Raw genomic sequence first — 22,306 nt, 5'->3', positions numbered from 1 at the left:
TGTAGCCACTGAATTCCAACAAAAATTTATTGATCATCTGTTATATTTCAGTTATACCTGCCTTGGGAGCTAGGTAGAACAAAGTAAATCTACTGAAGTTAGGAGGAGTTAATTATGGAAATACCCACCTAGCCCAATAATTCAGAAAGATCAAATATGTTTTAGTGCAATATAGAGGTTTTACTTGCAATTAACATTTTGACAAGACTCTAAAATGACTGTAAAATAAAATTTCCACTCCTAATTATTTCTTTCTCAGTGGCTTCCTCACAAATTTAAAATAATTTATATAATATATTAATGCCATCCTCATACTCATGATTAGTGAAAATTAAAATACAAAGAAAATAAAAAATATAACAACGATCTACCCTTGGCCATATTTTACCTCCTAGGTCAGTATTTTAAATAGTTTCACTTGTTCAAATTAATTACTTAAATTTATAGTTACTGTAGTAAACTCATTTTATTCATACTAAGATTTCTTTTAAATATCACCATTAGAAATAACCAATTGCACATACAACTTTAGTGCAAAATTGAAAGGCTAATAACAAGCTATTATGAAATTAAGTAAAGAAATGCTTATTACATTTAATGAATGGCTTTTGGTCTCAAATAAATCTTATATTATAGCAAGTTGCCTTATGTGTTCACCCCAAGCCTTCTCCCAAACCCTGGGTGAAAATTATAGCAATAGTAAAACTGACATCAGTTTTTATTTTGAATGTGGATCCAAATCTCTTAATGTATTTTACATACATAAAATTAAACCAAATATGACAAAATGTTAACAAATATTGGTGGTGAGTATGGATATTCATTGTATTATTCTTTCATCTTTTCTACATGTTTGACAGAAGTTCAGGATGAAGTAAAATAAAAAGTCACACATAAATATTGTATGTTGGTATTTTAATACATCCCTGGTAAGGTAATGCCACTGTATCCCTGTATACCTGTATACCTTGAAATATTAGTGTACTATACAGCATGTACTTTATCTTTGAAAAATTATGAATGCTTCAGTTTCCTAGTAAAATCTATTATTTCTTTTAAATTAATATATAAATATAATTTTCTATTTTTACAAATGTTGTTAGATTTTAACTAAAATGTGGCTCTGATTCTTCCGTAGCAGACTCGACTAGCATTTCTAGTGCTCTGATGACAGAGGACTAGTCTCTATTTGAAAGAGCATCTCTCTGACATTCCATGAGTTGAGTTGTGCACAAAGGTAGGGGCATTGTAACTGCTGGTCGAACAGAATCAGCTCTGCTGCCCTCTTCTCTTCCAGCCGCGGAGTGTGAACCCTCCACAAGGCTCCTCCTTAGGCTCTGACAGGTGGACTGTTTCTGTGATCATGTAGCCTGGGAAGTACTGAGCTCATTTTTCTACTTCTAACAACTCCACTGAGATCCTCTAATGCCGTGGTTTTGGGCGCCTATGCTAGGGATCCTTGCCTCAAGTCTCCAGAAAAGTCACTTTTTGGGATGTGCTGGGGAAATGAGGACTTGGCAGAGGACTGAATTGTGATGGTAGTAAAAAGACTATGGCCCTTCTTTTCAGTTTCTTTTAGACCCGTTCTTCATTCTTTCCTTCCTCCTAATTCATTGAAGTATTAGAGTAAAAGCTGTTTTAAAAAGCAAAGTTGCCCACTGGCACAGAGCTGATAGAAGGCTTTTCTTAAATATGACAAAGATAATATAATTCATTTTTTGGTTGTCTTAGTCTGTTCAGGCTACTTTAACAAAAATACCATAGACTGAGTAGCTTAAACTGCAGACGTTTATTTCTCACAGTTTTGTACTCCAAGGTCAGGATGCTGGCAGATTCAGTGTCTGGTGGGGACCCCTTTCTGGTTCATAAACAGCTGTCTCTGCACTGTCCTGGCATGCTTAGAAGGTGTGAAGATCTTTCTCGGGTCTCTTTTATAAGATCACTAATCCTGTGCATGAGGGCTCCATCCTCATGACCTGATCACCTCCCGAAGTTCCCACCTGCAAATAACATCTCTTTGGGGGAGTATATTTCAACAGATGAATTTGCGGAGGGCACATGCAGTCCGTAACAGTGATTGTATCAGTACTTTCAATCTACTAACAGATGTAAAAAATGTGGGAAATCACTGATGCAGTTTCTCTACTGCATTTTCAAACATGCATACTAATAATTGTAGTCCTAACAGAGCCCAGGCACTCCCCTTTACCTCTCTGCTGACTTTTATTACAATATCAACTTTTTTGTTCACTTTCACCACATTGTGGTTGGTGAGATTTTTTACAAGTAGGTACAATGTACTTTTTAATCCAATTGTTGGATAGTTGGGAATGGAAGAAGAGTTATTGAAACATAGAATTTTAGAACTGCAAGATCTTCTCTGGCTTATTTAATATATAATAGAGGTCATGAGACTCAGAATCATTTCAGTGACTTACCCCAAGTTCATTCAACTTTCGGTGGACTGAACCAGTTGATACATTGATATAGCTGTTAGTACAGATGCTTAAATATCTGAAGAAATTAAGGTATGCATAATATAAAGCTGTAACTGATTAAACAATATGATAGTTCATAGAATATATATAAAATTTCACATGGGATGAACACTTTTACTTAGGCTGCAGAAAGATAAGGGCCAAAAACATTTAATAGCAGCCTCTCTTTTTACTGAAATGCATTTAGGCACATTGCTTTTGACAGGCTTTACAGGCTCAGAAATAACATATTCCCTAAGTGATCATTTACCTTGATTTCTATTATTCAGGTCTTAAAGTTTTCTAGTTGTGTTGAATTTTATTATAAATACAGTTACTATAGAGCTCTATTGATTTTTTTTTTGAAACTCCTTATTAGTTTTTCTTTTGTTTGAAGAAAGTGAATCCACCTGTATCTATGCAGGCAATTACCAAGCAAGTCTGACTCCTTTCAAATGGTGCTTAGTATTTTGAAGCATAAAAGGTATGACACTCCATTTTTTTTTTTTACTTTGAGGGTGATAATGACAGTTCTGTGACTACAGAACATTAACCCAAGGTATACTTACATTTCACTAAGTATCTAGGTCATATAAAAGCATATTGCTAATGGCTTTCTATCCCAATGGATTGCAATGGGAAAAACAAGATAGGGTTCAAAATTAATGTTCTGAAGATGGTGAAGCATATCTCTAAGGAAATATTATTATTCAGTGTCAACATTGTGATGAACATTTTCTATCAAATCTATTATGATTTCCAGTTGTTTATTTTTTTCATCTTTTTTTATGACTGGTTTCTACTTCACATTTTTTAAATATTTCAGTGCATTTATAAAAATGAACATTACAATAAAAATAATAAAGAGGACTTTGTAGTCTTCTTGAGTCAATGAGACATAGAATTTAGATATTTTCAATATGAGTATTGTTATCAGGTACATTTTCCGAAGACCCTATTTTGACCAAATTTTTTTTTCAGAATTTTTATTGCTCTGCAAATCAAATCTAAATGTGTCAGATTTTCAAGACCCTTCATAATACGTGTAAATCCTAACTAAATTTGTTATCTTCATTCTCATCTTTATTTCTATGTCTTTGCAATATTAGCCTTCTAGCTTGGATAGCTAAAAATAATCTTTATTCATTATTTAAGGCTTATCCATGAAGACCTGGTAGTCTATTGCATTCTACTGTGTACCTACTGCTAACAACCAGATGTATATATGTAGCATTTTTTTTCTTTCTCTGAATTACTATTATAGTTTATTAGTTAACATCTGATTATGTACTCTCCTGATTGTCCTTACATTGTGTCATCAATATGAATTTATCAGAAATTAATTTTCAGTATTTATATTATTTTAATTCAGTGTGACTTCCAGTGTCAGGGTCACTTTAGGAAAATTTACTGCTGTAAGAGAAATAAGTGAAAACGAATGTCTGTGAGTCAGATTTTCTCAAACTACTGAAAGATGCAAAATTTCATTCAAATCCTGAAAAATGACCTGGACTGTCTTTCTAAAAATTTCTAAGTCTCATGTTACTGATGAATGCATTTATTTTTTACTTTTTCAATTTATGAAGCAAGAATGAAACAAGAATTAATGAAGCAAGTGAACTTAAATGGTATCTAAAGTCAGGGTAGTTTAATGGATAATGTAACTAGTATCTGTATTGCCTTAGGAATCAATTGATGTATCTTTTGAAAAGCCCTATGCTAATCAGATAGGTGATTTTTCTTTCATTGCATGTAGTCATTGTGGTCATTTCTGCAACACAGTATGATTTAGTTAACTTACTGGAAATGTAATACCTTCAAATCAGGCATACTTCATTGCTAATTGTTATTCTTTTCCAAGAACGTAACTCACCGTAAGAAAAGAGGTATATTTTATTTACCTTTCTTGACGCAGCTGAAATATTTCTGTAGACTTCATATAATTTTTCATTATACCTAGTGAGGGCTCAGGAAACCAAAATTCCTGATAAGCTACCTGACTCCGTTGACATCAGATAAGCCTTTCAAAGGAGTGTCATGTAATCTTTTGGGTCCTGATTTAGTGTATTATCTGTCATGCAAGAGACTCTTATTTGTTCTACTTTTGCTACACTAGAATCAGCCATGGGCTGAGTCACTTCAATTACTTTTTGCAAACAAAAACCTTTATTTGTCCTGATGTTTTTGTTCATTTCCAAAGTCTCAAGTAATTTGGTACATGAGACTATCTGGCAAATTAAAACTAAATTCTTTAGATATGTTGATTAATTTCTTAAAGAATACCATGCTGTATAATAATGTCTCTTTCTTTAAAAAAAAATACCTAATGTTTCTTTATATAAAAAAAAAAATTCTAGTTAAAAAAAATAGTGCTAGACTGCTCCAGAAGTATATTTTTAGAAGTTATGCATAAAATAAGTTTATAATGTGGACATTTTCTTTATCTTAATGTCCTCCTAGTTCATTAATTGATAATTGTGGATGTGATTTGATGGTTTTTCACATATTGTTTTATAAAGGATATGCACAAGGCATGGGTGGGGTTGTTATCACTCCCCTCTCCCTTCTTCTGGGACCTCATATCATTTTTAAATAAGAAAAGAATCCTGCAGGGCCACTAGAGAAAGTTCTTGAAGGTGTACTTTCTGGAAGGAAGTCTGATTGAACTATGTTTCACATATAGTTCAAAGAATGTCATCAACTTGTATGATTTAAGATGGCTCAGTAATACATTTGAATATCTTATTGGAGTAAATAATGAATTTATATATTGTTTTTGACTTTTCTTTATCTTCTAACATATTCACCATGTATCCATGACATTATTCTCGCTGTTGTTGCCATGTGTCTATCTGCACATCATTCCCTTCCCTCTTGTTTCTGCACAGTTTTTGTCCTGTGGTCTCTGTCACTCTTGACAACACTCATCCTATCTCACTTCTTGGCCATTTCAATACACATGTAAGAGAGCCTCTAAAGACCAGTTCTTTGCCCTTCTCTCCTGCTGTGATTGTTCTTACATATGCTTCAGCAACTGACTTCTAATCACAGCCCTGATAGTATTGCTGCAGCTCCTGTATATCCTAGTTCATGTATCCCCATGTGGCTACCACTTCTACTTATAGTTCTGGCTCACCCCTCTGGTACTTGGTAGTATCCAACACTCCTTTATTTAATTCTTTTGTCACAACTTTATTCTGTGGAAGCTCTCAAAAGTAGAGAGAACCATATGCAGAACCCTCAATACCATCAACCAGCTTCAATACTCATCAATTCACGTGCCAATTTCATTCCATCTATTATAATGTGAAGTAAATACAAGGCCATATTATCATTTCATATGTTCCTTCTCAGTTGAAGACCTTGCCTCCCAGCTCACTGAGAAAAATGGAAGCACTTAGAAGTCAGCTTCCATAGCACCAGTACCACACTTGCTCAGACACCAGTGTCTGCATCTGTCTGGCTTGATATTATAGATGATCTTTTATTGGTTTTTATTCTGTGTGCTCTAATTTCTTTAGCACTAGATCCTATCTTTTATTGTGTACTCAAAGACATTGCTCTGTCTGAGAAATTCTGTTTCCCCACCCCACCTTTCACCATCTCTTGCGTCGTTAATTTTCACGTTTTACTGGACTATTTCATGAGCACACAGACATGTTCTACTTCCCTCATCTTAAAAGAAAACAAATACCACTTCCTTGTCCCAGCTTTACCCACAACTACCTGTCCATTTCTCTGCTTCTTATTGCAGCCAAATTACTCAAAAGGAGTTGACAATACCTGCTGTTACCAGTATCTGTCCCCTAATTTCTTCTTAAACCCCTTCTAATGAGACATTTGCTCTTACCTCTCCACTGAAATTACACTGGTGGAAGTCATCAGCAACCTGTATATTCCTAAACCCAGTCATTCTTGACCCTTGTGTTACGTGACCTAGCAGTAAGACTTGACACTCAAGCACATTGTTCTTCTTGATAACACTGTCTTAACTGGGCTTCCAAAATGCCACTTTCTCTGAGTTTCCTCATCTCCTTTGCTGGTACCTCTTCTTGTCCCAAGGCTCAGTCCTTAGTCTTCTTTTCTATTTATCCAGTCTCCGTGGTGACTTGGATTTAATTGTCATCACTACGAAACCAATACCCAAATGACGTCTTTGGCCTAGATTTCTCTACTTAGCATTCCACTTGGATATCTGGGCTCATAACTTGCATTTTAAATTTTATACCTAAAATGTGATGCAGCTGCATTCTTCCCTGTCTCAGTGGATGACACCTGGGTCCTTCAGGTTGGTGAGGCTCAACATTTTAGTGTCATCCTCTTTTTCTCCCTTTTCTCTCACATTTTCTCTGATATTCAATCCATCCAGAAGTCCTTTTGGCTCAAAGATACCCAGGATCTGACCATTTCTCTTTGTCACTGATGGTGAGGAGGAGCAGGGCCAGCAACTATCCCCTGCCACTTGAATAGCTCCCATAGTTCTAACTGGCCTCCCTGTCTGTACCCTGTTTCCTATCTTAAGTCTGCTCTTAACACAGTAACCAGAACAGTCCTTTCCAAACATAAATTAGATTCTGTTATTACCTCAATTTAGAAGCCTCAAATAGCTTATGTTCTTACTCAGAAAAAAAATGCTGAAGGCTTTATAGTGCCTTCAGGGCATTGTGAATACTCTCTCCCCTTCTCATTTCATTTCGCTATTGCCTTGCTGTTGCTTGAGTGTCCCAGGCATGCTCCTTACATAGGGCCCTTTCAGCGGCTGGTTCCATGTGCCCTGAGCATAGTTCCTCAAGATACCCACATTGATGACTTCCTCAATTCCTATTATGTCTTTCTCAAATGGCATGTTCTGAAAGACGCTCACCCTAAAAACCCAAACCCCTCTTTGATCTCTAACCAATGATCCCCCTTCTCCTGCTCTTTTTCCCAGTAAACTTATCCTCGTATAGCTTATCACATAATTTATCTATTTATTACTTACGGTTTCTTCTCCCACTGGAATGTAAGCTTCACAAAGGCCAGGGATTTTGTCCTTGTCTGGCACATAGTAGGTGGTCAGTCAAATGATCTCCCTCCTTTCAACGTTATTTCACTTCCATTGTTTCTCAGAGTCAATAATCATTCCACTTAACAACAGTTAACTTGGACCTCTCTGTTTTAGGGGCCTGTTCTTTAGGACATTTCTCTGTGTGTTTACCTTCTTAATCATAATGCCTTTATTGTCTACTTGTTTTTTTCTTTTGCTTACTCTGTTTGTTAAGCAAATTTTAGGCAAATGTATTTATTTTCTGGTCTCCAAGTCTTCTTATACCTGTTCTCATATTTGACTTTTTCTTTGCCATATTTCTATTTCTAGAAGATTTTTTTTTTCTGTCCTATTTTTCTGACATTTCTGTTCTTAACACTAGTTCATCAAATCTTCCTTTTCCCTGGAAGTGTTTCCTGTAAAAGTTTGTAGAATGCATTTCCACCTTCCTAATACGTTTCCCCTCCATCTACCCTATAGGTACCCTTGCTATCCATGATTCTCATTCACCCCTCATTCAACATCCTACTGAAATACGGATTCCTTTTGACTTAAAACTAGTACCCAATTATTAGTATTACAAGTCTGTATATAGCCATTTGTTTATTTTCAATATAATTTTTGTCTTCTGTTTTAGTAAACTGTACAAATATTTGTGTATACATTTATAAGTGTTCTATATTTAATTATTTCCTATTTTATCCTGTTCTTACTGAGAGCAAGCAATTACTCAGTCTTTCCCTATTGAGTCTCTAACACTGTTCCATATTCTTATCTTTAACAGGTCATTGCTCTAGTGATGGACATATTCACAGATGTGGATATTTTCAAAGAAATAGTGGAGGCATCAACACGTGGGATATCTGTATACATTCTGCTTGATGAGTTCAACTTTAATCATTTCCTAAAGATGACCGAGAAACAGGGCTGTCAAATTCAGCGTCTCAGGGTAAGAATTCTGTATGTATGTGTTTGTGTTTTTTCCAAAAATGTTGTGTTCCTTTTATAGCTCAGTTGAATTTAAAGCATGTCAACCAATATTACTCCAAAAATAAATCCTAAGTATGTGTGTGTTTATATATAAGGTGGTTTGACAATTTATCACAGAAGAGTCCCCTTGTACTTTTTGGAATCTGACTGAAGAAACGTCTTTGTGATGATTTTGTATGGTGCTTTTCTTGTTTCTCTTAAGCTTCTGAGTTAACTTTGCTGCCAGTCATAGTTAATGCTTCCAATTTGCATGCACAACCTTGAAACCACTGACTCAAGTGATTCTTCCATTGAGCAGATGTTGCTTATCACAATCATTTGACATAGTGTTTTCAGATACATTCAGCTTTTTCAAAGGAAGGTGGATTTTAATTTTAGTTATTTTGGCATCATGCTACTATACCCCAAGAGGATCTTTTAGCTTGGGACACTAAGTGATTTATGAAACCATTCTGTGTAAATGTAAAGTAATATCTCCTATTTAAGTTATGTTAAAATACATATTTTAAGTAAATATTTTCCTTAAGTATTTTCCTTTTAAGTGATGTTGTAAAATTTCACTGTTTTTTGTTTTGTGTTTTAAGAAAATCACTTCAAGTATACTTTTTTAGTAGTAAGGTTTTATACTGACATCAATTCATATGTTTTACTTTTCAAAATACTCCCTTTCTAGTCATCATTTTTACTATGTATCTGTATGTAATTCTAGAATATTCGAGTGCGGACAGTAAGAGGCCAAGATTATCTTTCAAAAACAGGAGCAAAATTTCATGGAAAACTAGAACAGAAATTTTTGTTAATTGACTGCCAGAAAGTTATGTATGGATCCTACAGGTAAGATCGTTGTGTTTGTCTCAAGCATTTTCAACCATTTATAGAATTTATTCGTTTCAAATTTTAATGTAATCTGTTCAGTTATTTCCTAAAAATAAAAAAAGAACCCTTGTATAGAAGCTTGGAGACTTGGTTGCAGTTCTGGGTGCTTCTAAAGAGCATTAAGACATTGGGCAAGTCACATGACTTCTGTAGGTTTCAAGTTCTTCATCCCCAATACGACGGGACTGATTGATATCCCAGGTTCCCTTCAGTTCCATGGTGCTCAAAGTGTTTTTTGCTTCTTATGTAAACAATATGTAGTATGAACTTAATAATTGTTTATAAAAGTAGAAGCTGTTTATCACTTTGAAGAAGGCTGTCAAATAGATTTTTCTTATATGAGTATTATTAAGAATCTGGTAATTATCATGTAGTTGCTATAGTACTGCCAAAAAAGCATGTTAAAAAGTCCAGCTATTTATGATGCCATAGTAGACACTAGACAAGGTTACTCAGCCCCAGATGCTACTCTGATATCTTCTGAGGCGACCGCTGGTGGAATATGTACTGTGTTCTAGCCTGGCTATTTTACCTATTTTGTCACCAATCCTTACAATTCAGCTGCAAGGCAGCTGTTTTCATCTATATTTTATAAATGATATACTGAATTTCCAGAAGATGAAACAAGTGTGTAAACCCCACAGTTAAGGGTCAGAGGCCGTCCAGGACTGGCTGGCTCCAGAGTGGAAGTGCTGTGCCATATACTCTCTTATAAATTCTGGGCATCAGTCCTGAACAGGATACACAGTAAGGCAATAGCAGCGGGCAGATACGAACACCAGCAAGTAACATGTACACTGCTAGGTCACCTGGGCAGAGGAGACTCATTACTAAACACTGCAGGAAGAAGCCAGGAGAGCTGTACATGTAAACACAGTGTGAGGGGAAACTTTTGCCCTTATCTTAAGATCTTAAAAAGTCCACAAGAAGACGGTGGGAGGGATAGGCAGGAGCAAGTTACTTAACTTGTTGGCCCTTTAGTTTGCTCCTCTGTACAATGAGGATAATCATAGAACCTACCTCATGTTGTTGTGAGGATTAAATGAGTTAATGCATCCAAAGCCCATAATTTAGCTAGTATTTTAGGCCTAGTATTTTAGTTTTAACTGTTATTATCTGCTAACTTTCTCCTTAAGCTCAGGGACTATTTTTGGAAAATGCTATTTGGAGTTCCAAAGGAAAGCTTGTTAAGATCAGAAATTACAACTAGTGCTTGAAACTAATGAGTCCTTTTGAAGAGTAATTATATATGCTTATTCAGTCCACTTCTTTTTAGAGGGTTTTTAATTGAAATTTTAATTAAAATTGGGAGTTTACTTGACGTATATAGAATGCTATTTATTAGTTAATCTCATCATAATGAATACTTTCTATTTTTATTATTTAACTTGGCTTTTAAGGTTATCCTCAACAATGAATTTACCTCAACTTTGTTTTGCTACCCATAGGTATTAATAGGTGATCTCTGTTGAGATGACTAGAGCTGAGTTACTTCAGAATTGATGTTGCAAAAAACAACTGCAAAAACTCTATCTCATAAGCCAGGGGCAGAATTTACATTACTATTTATGAAAATGATTATGGAATACTAGGATCACAGATTATAAAAATTCATCAAACCTCTTTACCTAACAACTCTACCCTCTTTATTATTTTATGTTGGTTTTAAATTCATTTAAAAAATTAATGGTTGTTAGCTCTTGTCCTTTTTTTATCTGACTAATCATTATGGACCTTTCCTAACAGGATCTAATGGAATAGGTGTGAACCTGTCGTCATAGAAACTGGTTAAAATTGACTTCCTTTTGGTTAAAAACAGGCTTCATCTCTTATAATTGTCCTCATACGCAAATTCAGAATATCTTTAGTTCAAAATTCTTTGCCATAAAATGCCCCCATATTCCAAGCTCTCGCGGGTTCTTGAGAGGCCTGGTGTCTGTACTCACCGCAGTCACGCATTGGGTGGCCGCTCAGTCGTCATGATGACAGTTTTACCAGGAAAAGACAGACAACAGGTGTTTTGCCTTATCATGATACCAACATTGATGAGGTGAAACACTTAGATACTTCTTATCAATGTATGTAGATAAAATTTCAAATTGGATACCTTCCATTTTGAAATTGTCATATGAAAAATTTGCAAGATATTTAGAAAAGTATTGTCCACAAATTTGACTGAGAGACAGTTTTACAAGCTTTTTAAAAATCTTATGATCTCTATAAAAGTTACTTTCAAAAGACAAATGTCACTGTAGGCTCCAAGGTGCCGTTTTTTGACCAGATTGCCACATGTAGAGATCCGCCCAGTGTCCTTTACTACTTTCATCCCATGGACTTCACTTTATAACCCCTAGCCAGGAACTCGAGAGTTTTTGAGCCGCTCTTTAATATGTGAATTCATAACCATCTTCTTCCAACTTCATGACTGCTATGTGACAGGGAATGTGGAATGGGTGAGAGTGGCAAGGTAATTTTATTTCTTATCTAAGTAAATGCATGTGCATATTTTTAAAAATTCAAATATCACTAAAAGAGATGCAATATAAAACAGTAGTTTTTTGTTCTCCATCTCTATCCATTTTGGCTTCCTGACCTCCAGATGCAAGTATTTAATTCTTTTAGCTAGCTCTTCTGATACCCACTTCATTCTCTTAAATAATGTGATTATGCTGCTGTTTCTCAACTTATCACTCTTTGCTATTATCTCAACGTTATATTATGATAATTAAAGAATTGTATTTCCCGCCCACCCATATCCACTTGCCCTCCTGGTCTCCATTCACCCAATATATCTTTATCAAAATTTTTAGATTAAATGAGAAGTCTGGGTTTGCGTTACTGAAATTGTCAGAATGGATCACTGATGAGCCATCAAGCAATTTATAATGTTTCCTTTTTATAACAAAGTTAATAATGACCCTTTTGTCTTGATTTTATTGTCTTTGTTTTCTATTATCTAATGCCACTTCTTTTCTAGTTCACTGCAGATTTCTTAGCACATGAACAACTTTTCCAAATGTTCATTTATTTTCTACCAGCAATCTGTGATGTCCAGTCTGGACTGGTAGGGTCTGTAACCTGCAGCACAGCGGGGGTTCTGGCATTTACCCTATTTCTGGGTAGTTTAAGCCACAATTTCTTGAGTCCCATTTTTAATCTCATTTTCTTTTTCTCCTCATTTTTGATTTTACATCAGATATTTTCTCCCAAGTGTGCTCAGGAACATTTCCGTTAGGATTTTTAAAGTCCAAAAATTCATAATTTTAAGTGATTTATGGCTTAACTGGGGATGAACTCCATCACTTTTCCTCTGAATTTGAAGGTGGTGCCCTGTAGCCAGAACTGATGTTGACAAGTCTCAAATGTTTGTTATTCCCATTCTTTCCACGTGACTTTTTAAAAAAATTTCCCTTTCATTCCCTGCTATTTTCAAATTTATTATGTTTCTAGGTTTAGGCCTTGTTAAGTTTGTTGTTCTGTGCAATCCAAATACCCATAGCTTTCAATTATGGGAAGTTTTCTTATTCTTCGAAGATTTCCCCTTCTCATTTTTCTCTGTTGTCTGGAATTCTTACGAACTAGATTTTTGCTCTCATTATGTTTTATTTTCTCTGATTCTCCATCCAGGGATGGGGAGTATTATTCTGCCTGGGGGCTTCTCTCAATTATATCTTCCAAACCTTGTATTATAATTTTCTTTTTAAATGTAGCTATCAAATATTTTGAATATATGCTACTTAGACCACTTTTATAGCATTCTGTTCATGTTTTATAGATGCATTATTTCCTCTATTTCCTTGAGGATGTTAATTGTAGTTTTTCTGTGTGTGTGTGTGTGTGTGTGTGTGTGTGTGTGTGTGGTTTCATACATATTCGTATGTGCCTTTTCTCTGTTTCCTCCGGCTACCTGTTTCCTGTTTTTTGTTTTGTTTTGGTCTCTGTTTTGCATTTAATTTTCAAGTTTTGTAAGCCATCGTCTGAATGTTTTTTACTTGTCTGCCAGTATTTTTTTAAGTGTTATTTAAGAATGAGGGGCTATAAAGCTTATTAGAAATTGTGTGGGAAATTCTGATCAGCAGTTGAGTTTACTGTAGAGTGTTTGGCTGGGGTCCTGGCAACTTAACAGCAAGATCACTAAATGTCAATATAAACAGTTCTTTATCTGGAGCTATGCATTGTTTCCCAAGACTGATCTCTAAATTGATTATGTCCAGTTGAACATCCTTCTGTTACCTGAAATTACTTTACAGTATTATTTCCTGATTTACCAAAGCAGGAACCTTTTCCAATTGCAGTATGTTATCTTCTATTTCCTGAGCTCAATACCTGGAGGTCACTTTTATTCATAACCTGTACACATCCTTTATATCCTGCAGATATTCTAATTCTTTCTGCTTGTTGATGACTCAACATTTTGCTCATTATTTTACTTAATTTCTCATTTTACTCAGTTTCTGCTCTGGTTTGAGTCTTACTACCTCATTCAAACTATCTTACTCGTCAATGTAAGTGCAAGCCTTCATCTGTCAAGTCTGTACTGTAGATAGCGACTGAAAGAAATTATCCCCCAATCATCTCTTTAGATCATAATTCATCCAAATTTGGAAACACATCCTCCACAATCAAATTCTCTGTTTTCCCTTGCTAGTTCATCAATCTCTTGTAGTTTCTTTACTTCAGCTAAATATAATTTGTTTTCTGTGTTCAGCCAAAACATGGCCATTATTGCTTCTTTCCTTTTTCCATATGTTTCTTCTTCCATGCAAATTATTCTCCCACACCTTTCAGGTCTGAAGTTCTGGGTATCTACTCTCTTGTCAAAATACTGCTCGACTTGCATTGTCTCCAGGGATTTTCTCTTTTGATAGCTGACTACCAAATTCCTTTACTTCCCATTTCTAACTAATTTTGTATCCTTATGTTTAGTGGGGTGGAAAATTCCTTTAATTACTCACTTCTGTACCATTTCTCTTAAGTTGTCCTGGTGGCCCACCATGTGTACATAAAGAGCGCTTAGTAAATGTTCTTCATAGCATGCATTCAATAATAGATACAATGAAACACATCAGAATAATGAGATTGTTAAGTTGTACACTGCTTTTTATGATATTTTATGTATTTTAAATTAATACTCTGAACATTCTGTTAACGTTTTCATCTGTCTTTGTTATCGTTTCCCCATATAAACAGTAAGCTCCTTCACTGTGGAGAATTTCTCTGTATCCTTTTCCTTTTGTATTGACCCCCATTATACCATGTACATTATCTGGTGCATAGCATATTAGCAATTCCTTTTCAGCTCAGTGACTCTGTATGTCTCATTATCTAGATTTCTAAAAACTACATTTAAAATTTTGTATGAAACTTCAAGATAACTGTCACTTCTAAATTCTAGGAAAGAGATTAGAAGTTCCACAAAGTGCTATGCAGTAGTTACAAACTTTAATTTCCTAGAAATTGTGTGCTATATTAAAAGGTCTTAATTGGCATTCTGCCTGGCATGGTACGTTTGTCAATCCTGTGTACATAAAGTGTGATGATGTATGCCCTTTAGTGACTGAGGCTGCTGCCTACAGATCCTGTCTCTGTTTACAACTCCTGGCATCCTAAATTACACTTATTGAGTAATCCACAGAGATAAAATACACATATTAGCACTGACCTAGTTTGCATTATAACATGTTAGAATTGCTACAATGAGGAATTGTAGCAATTATGCCATCCATGTCCTCATTTTGGACGTGAGGAAGCTCAGGTCCAACCTCATATGGATGGGTAGCTCAGAAGAAGCCAGTCTCTCAACTTCTCCATTGATACTAGCCTGCAACCTGCCAGGACGCTGTATGTAAAATACCATTTTTTGCTCCACAAATATTAGAAGGCAGAGTTGTAAAATGCTCAGCAGGCTTTTCTGTGGACTTTTGGAAAGTAGTGTAAGAAATTCTGGTAGATTCAAAGCCAAGAATTGAGTTGCTTTGTTATTTAAAATATAAATATATTACAAGCATTTAATGATTGAAGAATGTTCTAAATTATGGTGGCCAAGGAAAACAAATGAAAATTCTCTTTTGTTGGCATTAAATAACATGTTTGCTTTAGTAGAGATATATATTGCAGCTAATCTTTTAACAGCAAATTAAAATTTTCCTATTTATTTTCTAGCTATATGTGGTCATTTGAAAAAGCTCACCTCAGCATGGTGCAGATAATCACAGGACAACTTGTTGAGTCCTTTGACGAAGAATTTAGAACTCTCTATGCCAGATCCTGTGTCCCCAGTTCATTTGTCCAGGAAGAATCAGCGAGGGTGAAGCATGGCAAAGCACTCTGGGAGAACGGCACCTACCAGCGTTCGGTTTCTTCATTAGCTTCTGTTTCCAGCCAAAGAAACCTTTTTGGTAGGCAAGACAAAATTCATAAACTAGAATCTGGTTACTTCAAAAACAGAGGGATATATACTGTCAATGAACATGAGAAATATAACATAAGAAATCACAGATACAAGCCTCATTTTATTCCAAACTTTAATGGCCCAAATGCAGTCCGTCAGTATCAACCCAGTCAGGTAAATGAAAATTGGAAGAGGCATAGCTATGCTGGGGAACAGCCAGAAACGACACCATACCTGCTGCTTAGCAGGACTCTGAATCGCAACGTGAATCCTCCCAGCAAATGGAAAAGGCCCTCAGATAGTGTCAGTGTGGCATCTTCCTCACAGGGAGGCTATGCAGGCTACCACAACACACCTGCTCAGAGTTTTGCTCATCGGCTTGCCCAAAGAAAAACAACAAATCTTGCAGAAAGGAATTCAAATGTGCGGAGGTCTTTTAATGGGACCGATAATCATATTCGCTTTTTGCAGCAACGAATGCCAACTCTTGAACATACCACAAAGTCATTCTTGCGTAACTGGAGAATTGAATCCTACTTAAATGATCATTCAGAAGCTGTACCCGATTCAAATGGATCAGCTCTGGGAGACCGGTTCGAGGGCTATGATGGTTCTGAGAATGTGAAAGCCAATGCCGTTTATACTCATTCTCGGCTTCGTTCCTCTTTTGTGTTTAAACCAACTCTACCTGAGCAGCAGGAAGTTAACAGTTGTACGACTGGCTCTTCAAATTCAACTGTCATTGGTTCCCAGGGAAGTGACACACCTAAAAAGGCCCCAGACACCCCCACAAGTGCACAGCCCTTGACAGACAGACCCTCCCCAGAACCAATCCCCAAGCTCTCATCCCAGTCAGAGGCACCAAACATGCACACCTTGCAGGTTCCTGAAAACCATGCAACAACCTTAAATGAAACTACAAATGGCCATGCAGAGTCAAACAGCTACTTATATACCACCTTGTGTAGAAACAAGCAGACAGAAAATCTCAAGAATGAACAAAATGAGAGTTTGCTTAAAAGGCGAAGTTTCCCATTCTTTGACCACTCCAAAGCCAATTTAGATCCTGGAAACAGTAAGCATTATGTATATAGTACCCTTACCAGGAATCGAGTTCGACAACCAGAAAAACCCAAAGAGGATTTGCTGAAAAGTTCTAAAAGCATGCACAATGTGACCCATAGCGTGGAAGAGGAGGGGGAGGTTATAAAGAGAGACTCTCCGAGTGACACTACAACCAAGTCAATTTCCATCGCTGCTTTGCTTGATATGAATAAAGAGGAACCTAACAAAGAACTCACTTCAAAGAAGGAAGTCAAGAGTTCCCCGAGTTTTTTGAAAAAGGGATCTCAGAAATTGAGGTCATTACTTAGCCTTACCCCAGAAAAGAAAGAAACTCTATCTAAAAATAAAGCACCTGCCTTCTATAGAATGTGCAGTAGCTCTGACACATTAGTTTCTGAGACCGAAGACAGTCAAAAACTTAAAATATCAGAACCAAAAGTTGATTCATCTCCTAGAAGAAAGCGTTCTTCCCCCTCAAACTCTCAAGGAAGCATCCACAGGAGTAAGGAAGATGTAACCGTTGGCTCATCTCAGGGGATGAGTTCTCCATCTGATGAGAGTAATGAAATAATACCTTCTCCAGGTCCAGTTGAAAGCAGGTTCTTGGAAAGGGCAGGAGATGCCTCTGCCCCAAGATTTAACACGGAGCAGATCCAATACCAAGATTCAAAAGAGAGTAATGCAGCTGTTGCTCCAGAAAGGAAACAAGCAGCTTCTCCAAGGCTGAGGCCCAGCGAGCTGCTAAGATCTCATTCAACTGATCGGCGTGTTTACAGTCGTTTTGAGCCATTTTGTAAGATCGAAAGCCCTATTCAGCCAACGAGCCATGTGCCAAACACTGGTATCCACCGCCCAGAAATAAAATCCACAACTTTGGGCAATAGTTATGGCAGGTCCAGCCCAATGCTGAATTACAACACTGGGGTTTATCACACCTACCAGCCAAATGAAAACAAGTTTCGAGGATTTATGCAGAAGTTTGGAAACTTCATCCACAAAAATAAATGAAACACTGTAATTGCAAATAGATATTAAAATACAAAATGAATGTGGCTATAAATATTTGTCCAAAGAACACTGTGGTCAGTTCTTGTAACAGGCCAACCGATTTGTAGAGGGACAGAATTTGGGGTATGATATATATGTTTACCAACATACTTAAGTACAGTAAGGTGGTTCTGTGTGATAAAGTTATACTTAATTGCACTATAGATGGAATGTCTCTATGTACATGATTTTTAAATGGTAATGGTAAAGAAAAGGTAATTAAGTTGTTTTCTTCAGACTGAAGATCTTAAGGCTTAACTAGAAACTTTAGTGCAGAGATAGTGTATGGATTTTAACCATTCGTTGAAAGTCTTTCCTTTTTAAAAAGGATCATAGTACTATCAGGGCTTTTTATAATAAGTCTTTTTGGAGTTTTCATACTTTGAAATTATGAGAAAATAGGACAAAGCCATTTTAGTCTTTAATTACCTTTAAGTTCTACAGGATAATGTTGTGTTTTTAGTAATGTTCTATTGATTTTCCTGCAGAGCCTATGCAACTGGTTGGGCAGCAGTTCAATTTAAATTATAGAACTCAACAGTCCTACAACCATCCAGGATGTGCTGCTTTCCACTCTGAACCAAGGGAGCCTTTACTCCACTCACCCATCAGCTGCTAATATTTTATAGTCATTCCTTCCTTCAAACTTATAGCAAGCCAGCAGGAATTGGAAAAACTTGAGTTATTCCTCTTCTCTTTCTAATGTAAGAAAGCTTTTAGAAATGTAAACTTCTGCAATTTTTTTAAATCTTGGATTAGTATGACAATGTTTACATGTTTTGCTTGAAAAAAAGTCTTTATTCTTTAATATGCTGTGCCACTAATGGTGTGACCGCACGGTGTTCTCATGAGTACGGCGATGAAAGTGAGAAATGGCACCTGCCTTGTTCTTCTAGGATCATGGGGTCTGGCTGAACGTTTTAAGTCTTTCTGTATCTTAATTCGATGACAATATTCAGATCATAAGATACTTTTGCTTTTCTTAGAGTGATGAAATAACGACTCCATATCCATTATAAAAACTTGGCTCTATATCCACGGAGGACAGAATTCAAGAAACAATTTATCATTTGAGAAGTGTGAAGTGTTTCTTTGACACTTTGAATATATTATTTAATATCTCCTAAGTTGCTGACTGGGGCAGTATGTTGTTGTTTTAGAAATTTAAGATTTAGTCAAATATTAATATATATGTCATTAAATAATTAAAATAATAGCATTTTAATACCTTTACCTTGAAAATACTTTTCCATAGTATTTATAAACATTAGGAAACCTGACAGGAGAAAAACACAACAGTGGGGGTGGGGAGAAACACTATATTTTTGAGCACTTACTGTAGACGAGGTCTTGAGCTAGAATCTAAACTCCCCGTAAATATATTTTTGTGGGTACCATTGTCCCAATTATGTATAGATGATGAATCAGGTAATAAAGACACTTAGACTCAGAAAGGTCATGTCTCAAGTCACACAACTAATAAGTAATGGTACTAAAACATCTATAACATTCTGTCATATGACATTACCTCCCAATGTGGTGATAGCTGTATCACCCAAAATGTTGAGAGAATGTTTATATTTTTCTGACTCAACAATCAACCAAAAAGGTTGAGTTGAATTCTTCCAGGTAACAAAGATGTACAGGGTTTTAAATAATCATAGTAGATGAGATGAGGGATTGAAATTGAGATTAATTTCTAAATGTTACCAAGCAGGCCAGTTTTAATTGCCAGGCAGCCATTTCCATCTCCTTCTGGATAAAGAGAAATGAATAAGGCATTACTAAAATATAGCAAGTTTTCCTGTAGAACTTAAAGGTAATTAAAAACCAAAAAGGCTTTGTTCTATTTTGTCATAATTTAAAGCTATGAAAACTCAGTAAAGACCTATTATAAAGAGTCCTGATAATACTATGATCCTTTTTAAAAGGAAAGACTTTGAATGAATGGTTGAAGCCCTTCTGGAGAAGGCCAGCCAGGTACCACTTCTCACTGTCATCTCCATACTCATGAACACATGCAGTCACACCACCTGTGGCACAAGGAAAGGAGCAAAGACTTTATGTGACTTAACAATGAAAGAAACATGAGTGAGTTGTAACCTGCTTTTGTGCTATGGAAAGAAGTCTGTTAGGTTAGGAAGCTAGGAGGGTTGGAACCCAGTGTTAAATGTATACTTCATTAAATATTCCCAGTAACAACCCTGGGAACTACCTCCTTTTTGCAAATGAGAAAACAGCCTCAGAGAAGTTATGTAACTCTCCAGGAGTTACACAGCTCCTAACTGGTACAACTGGGATTTGAACACAAAAGCCTTTATTTTTAATCCTATACCATGTTCTACCTTAATGGCTTGTATACTCCACTATGTTTAAGGAACCTTTTTTGAAAATAACCATCTCTCTCTTCACAAACTGCAGAACTATACTAGTAACTGTACAGTGATAGCATTTTATAAACAGAAATCCAGAATATAATACTCAGTGTTACATCATTCATAAAGAGATGTTTTAAAATCGTCTAAAACAGAATTCCCAAATACTACAACATGAGATAATAGGCTTTAGAAAGCTGAGTGTAACAGATTAGAAATTTTAAACACTTCCTAATAAATTAATAGCATAAAAATAAAACTTTGAGAAGTCAGTTGTTTTTCATTGGAAAGAAAGCCATATATATTTACCAAAAAGTTGAATTAAAAAAAATAACTTTTGAAATGTGTATTTCCTTATCATCAGATAAGGAATTCAGTTGCAGTAAGAAGAATGTTTCTGTTACTGGATTTATTTTTTTAGTCATCTGGAAAAAATGGTATGATCTTTGTAAATTTGTATCAGATTATTAAAAAGCACTGAATTGGGGTCCAGTGCATGAAAGAAATTTTTCATTTTGTTCTTAGAAAAATTCACCTCTGTAATTATGGACCTTAGTCCTTTACTCATTTTTCAAGGGTAGAACCCACAGTAACCAAGCCAGGCTGACTAATATACTAATATTACCCATTCTTTGTTAGTGTTAGAAGGGGCATCTTTCAAAGCTGCAGAGATAGGGGCTGGTTGTCATTAGGCAGCTCTGAGAAATGGCAAGTCCTGAAATTTAGAGCAATGCCACTCTAAAGCTGAAATGACATAAAGACTAAAGTTTCAGTCATGTTTAATTATAAGCAAAGCCTGTTGCCTTTTTGTACAGCCACTGCCACCATTTCTGGAAACACAGATAGCTTTTAAACAGCTCCGAGTTCCTCCTCTCCCTAGTAGAATTGGGAGTGCGGGATCCTCTGTTCATCCTCTTGTGATAAGTAGCTTAGGCTTTTGCACAGCAGATTTATTCTCCTCTGCCTTTTTTCTTTGATTATTTTCCTTCTATTTTTTTTTTCCTTCAGAAATATCTCTAGGTCAGAATGTATACATGGTAACTTTCCAAAGTTTCTGTGGCTGAGAAATTCCTGAGTTAAAACTGAACCAGCACATAAAACTGCAAATCATTTATTCGAGAGTTTGTTTCAACAGACATTCCCAAGCTTCACGAATGTAATCATTTCAAGTACTGTACTTTCTTTTCCTCCCCGTATTAATATTGGTGGAAAGGTAATGTCAGATACCCTTTCCTATTAAATTTAGGTAAGGCAGTGTTTACTCTCTACATTCATTTGTAAGTAGAAACTCAAGAAAACAGGTACAGTTCCAAAGCAGCTCTTGATAGTTTCAGAATGGTTTAAGTGCCTGTATCCTGAACCTGCTGATATCCTTCTATTATAACGACCGGGATTAGCCACAATCCTGATGTGGTATATTGATTTATGGGTATATATTGGCAGTCTGCATTTGTGGAAGCATATGTCTTGCTTAATCAAGATGACATCCAGTGTGCTCCAGATAAGCAAGGAAGTTGAACTCTGGCTGCATTAAACCTAAACTTCACTCAAGATTATCCAGTTATACTATTATTACACAGATATTTGTCTTTTGTGAATATCTGTTAATTCTTATTGTGCCTATGTTTAAGGGATATAAAGTCAAATCATTGTTTCGTGTAACTGATGTGTGATGTTCTCAAAAATGTTTATCATAATACAGTTTGGTTCTAGAATATTTAAAAAAAGATGAAATTATAAACCATAGAATCAATTTTTTATATACATACAATGTTCACAAAGAAGTATTCTTCCAAATTAACTTGTTTTTAGATCTAATAAATAAATATTAAATAATTTTGTACAAACATCAGTATATTGTAAGTTGTTTATTTGCTTCTTCATACCCTGGATTTCCTCATTTAAGGTTATGCTTTTACCTTAATTATTTTATCATAAATTTAGATCTTTATGTATTTTAAAATATTTCTCCATGGATTTCAAAATCATATCTTAAATACTTTTAGTTTTATTTTGGTTAGCAATTATATTTCATATGATAATTTATCCACCTTTGATA

At 35.6% G+C, this 22,306-nt stretch overlaps 1 protein-coding gene across 2 annotated transcripts in view; it reads left to right on the top strand.

Annotated features, from left to right (window-relative positions):
• Positions 1 to 22,096, top strand: part of FAM83B (family with sequence similarity 83 member B) — an 86,386-nt gene extending 64,290 nt beyond the window's left edge. For both annotated transcript variants that reach the window (XM_036916330.2, XM_036916331.2), the window contains exons 3-5: positions 8,288 to 8,452; positions 9,203 to 9,327; positions 15,532 to 22,096. In XM_036916330.2, coding sequence (XP_036772225.2) covers positions 8,288 to 8,452; positions 9,203 to 9,327; positions 15,532 to 17,833 — 2,592 coding nt within the window. In that variant the 3' untranslated portion in view covers positions 17,834 to 22,096. The remainder of the gene's footprint in view (positions 1 to 8,287; positions 8,453 to 9,202; positions 9,328 to 15,531) is intronic.
• Positions 22,097 to 22,306: the final 210 nt, after the last annotated feature.

This window comes from Manis pentadactyla, chromosome 16, assembly GCF_030020395.1.
Source record: "Manis pentadactyla isolate mManPen7 chromosome 16, mManPen7.hap1, whole genome shotgun sequence".
NCBI lineage: Eukaryota > Metazoa > Chordata > Mammalia > Pholidota > Manidae > Manis > Manis pentadactyla.
Note: the sequence above shows the minus strand (reverse complement) of the source record. Positions and strands in the feature narration are given on the sequence as shown.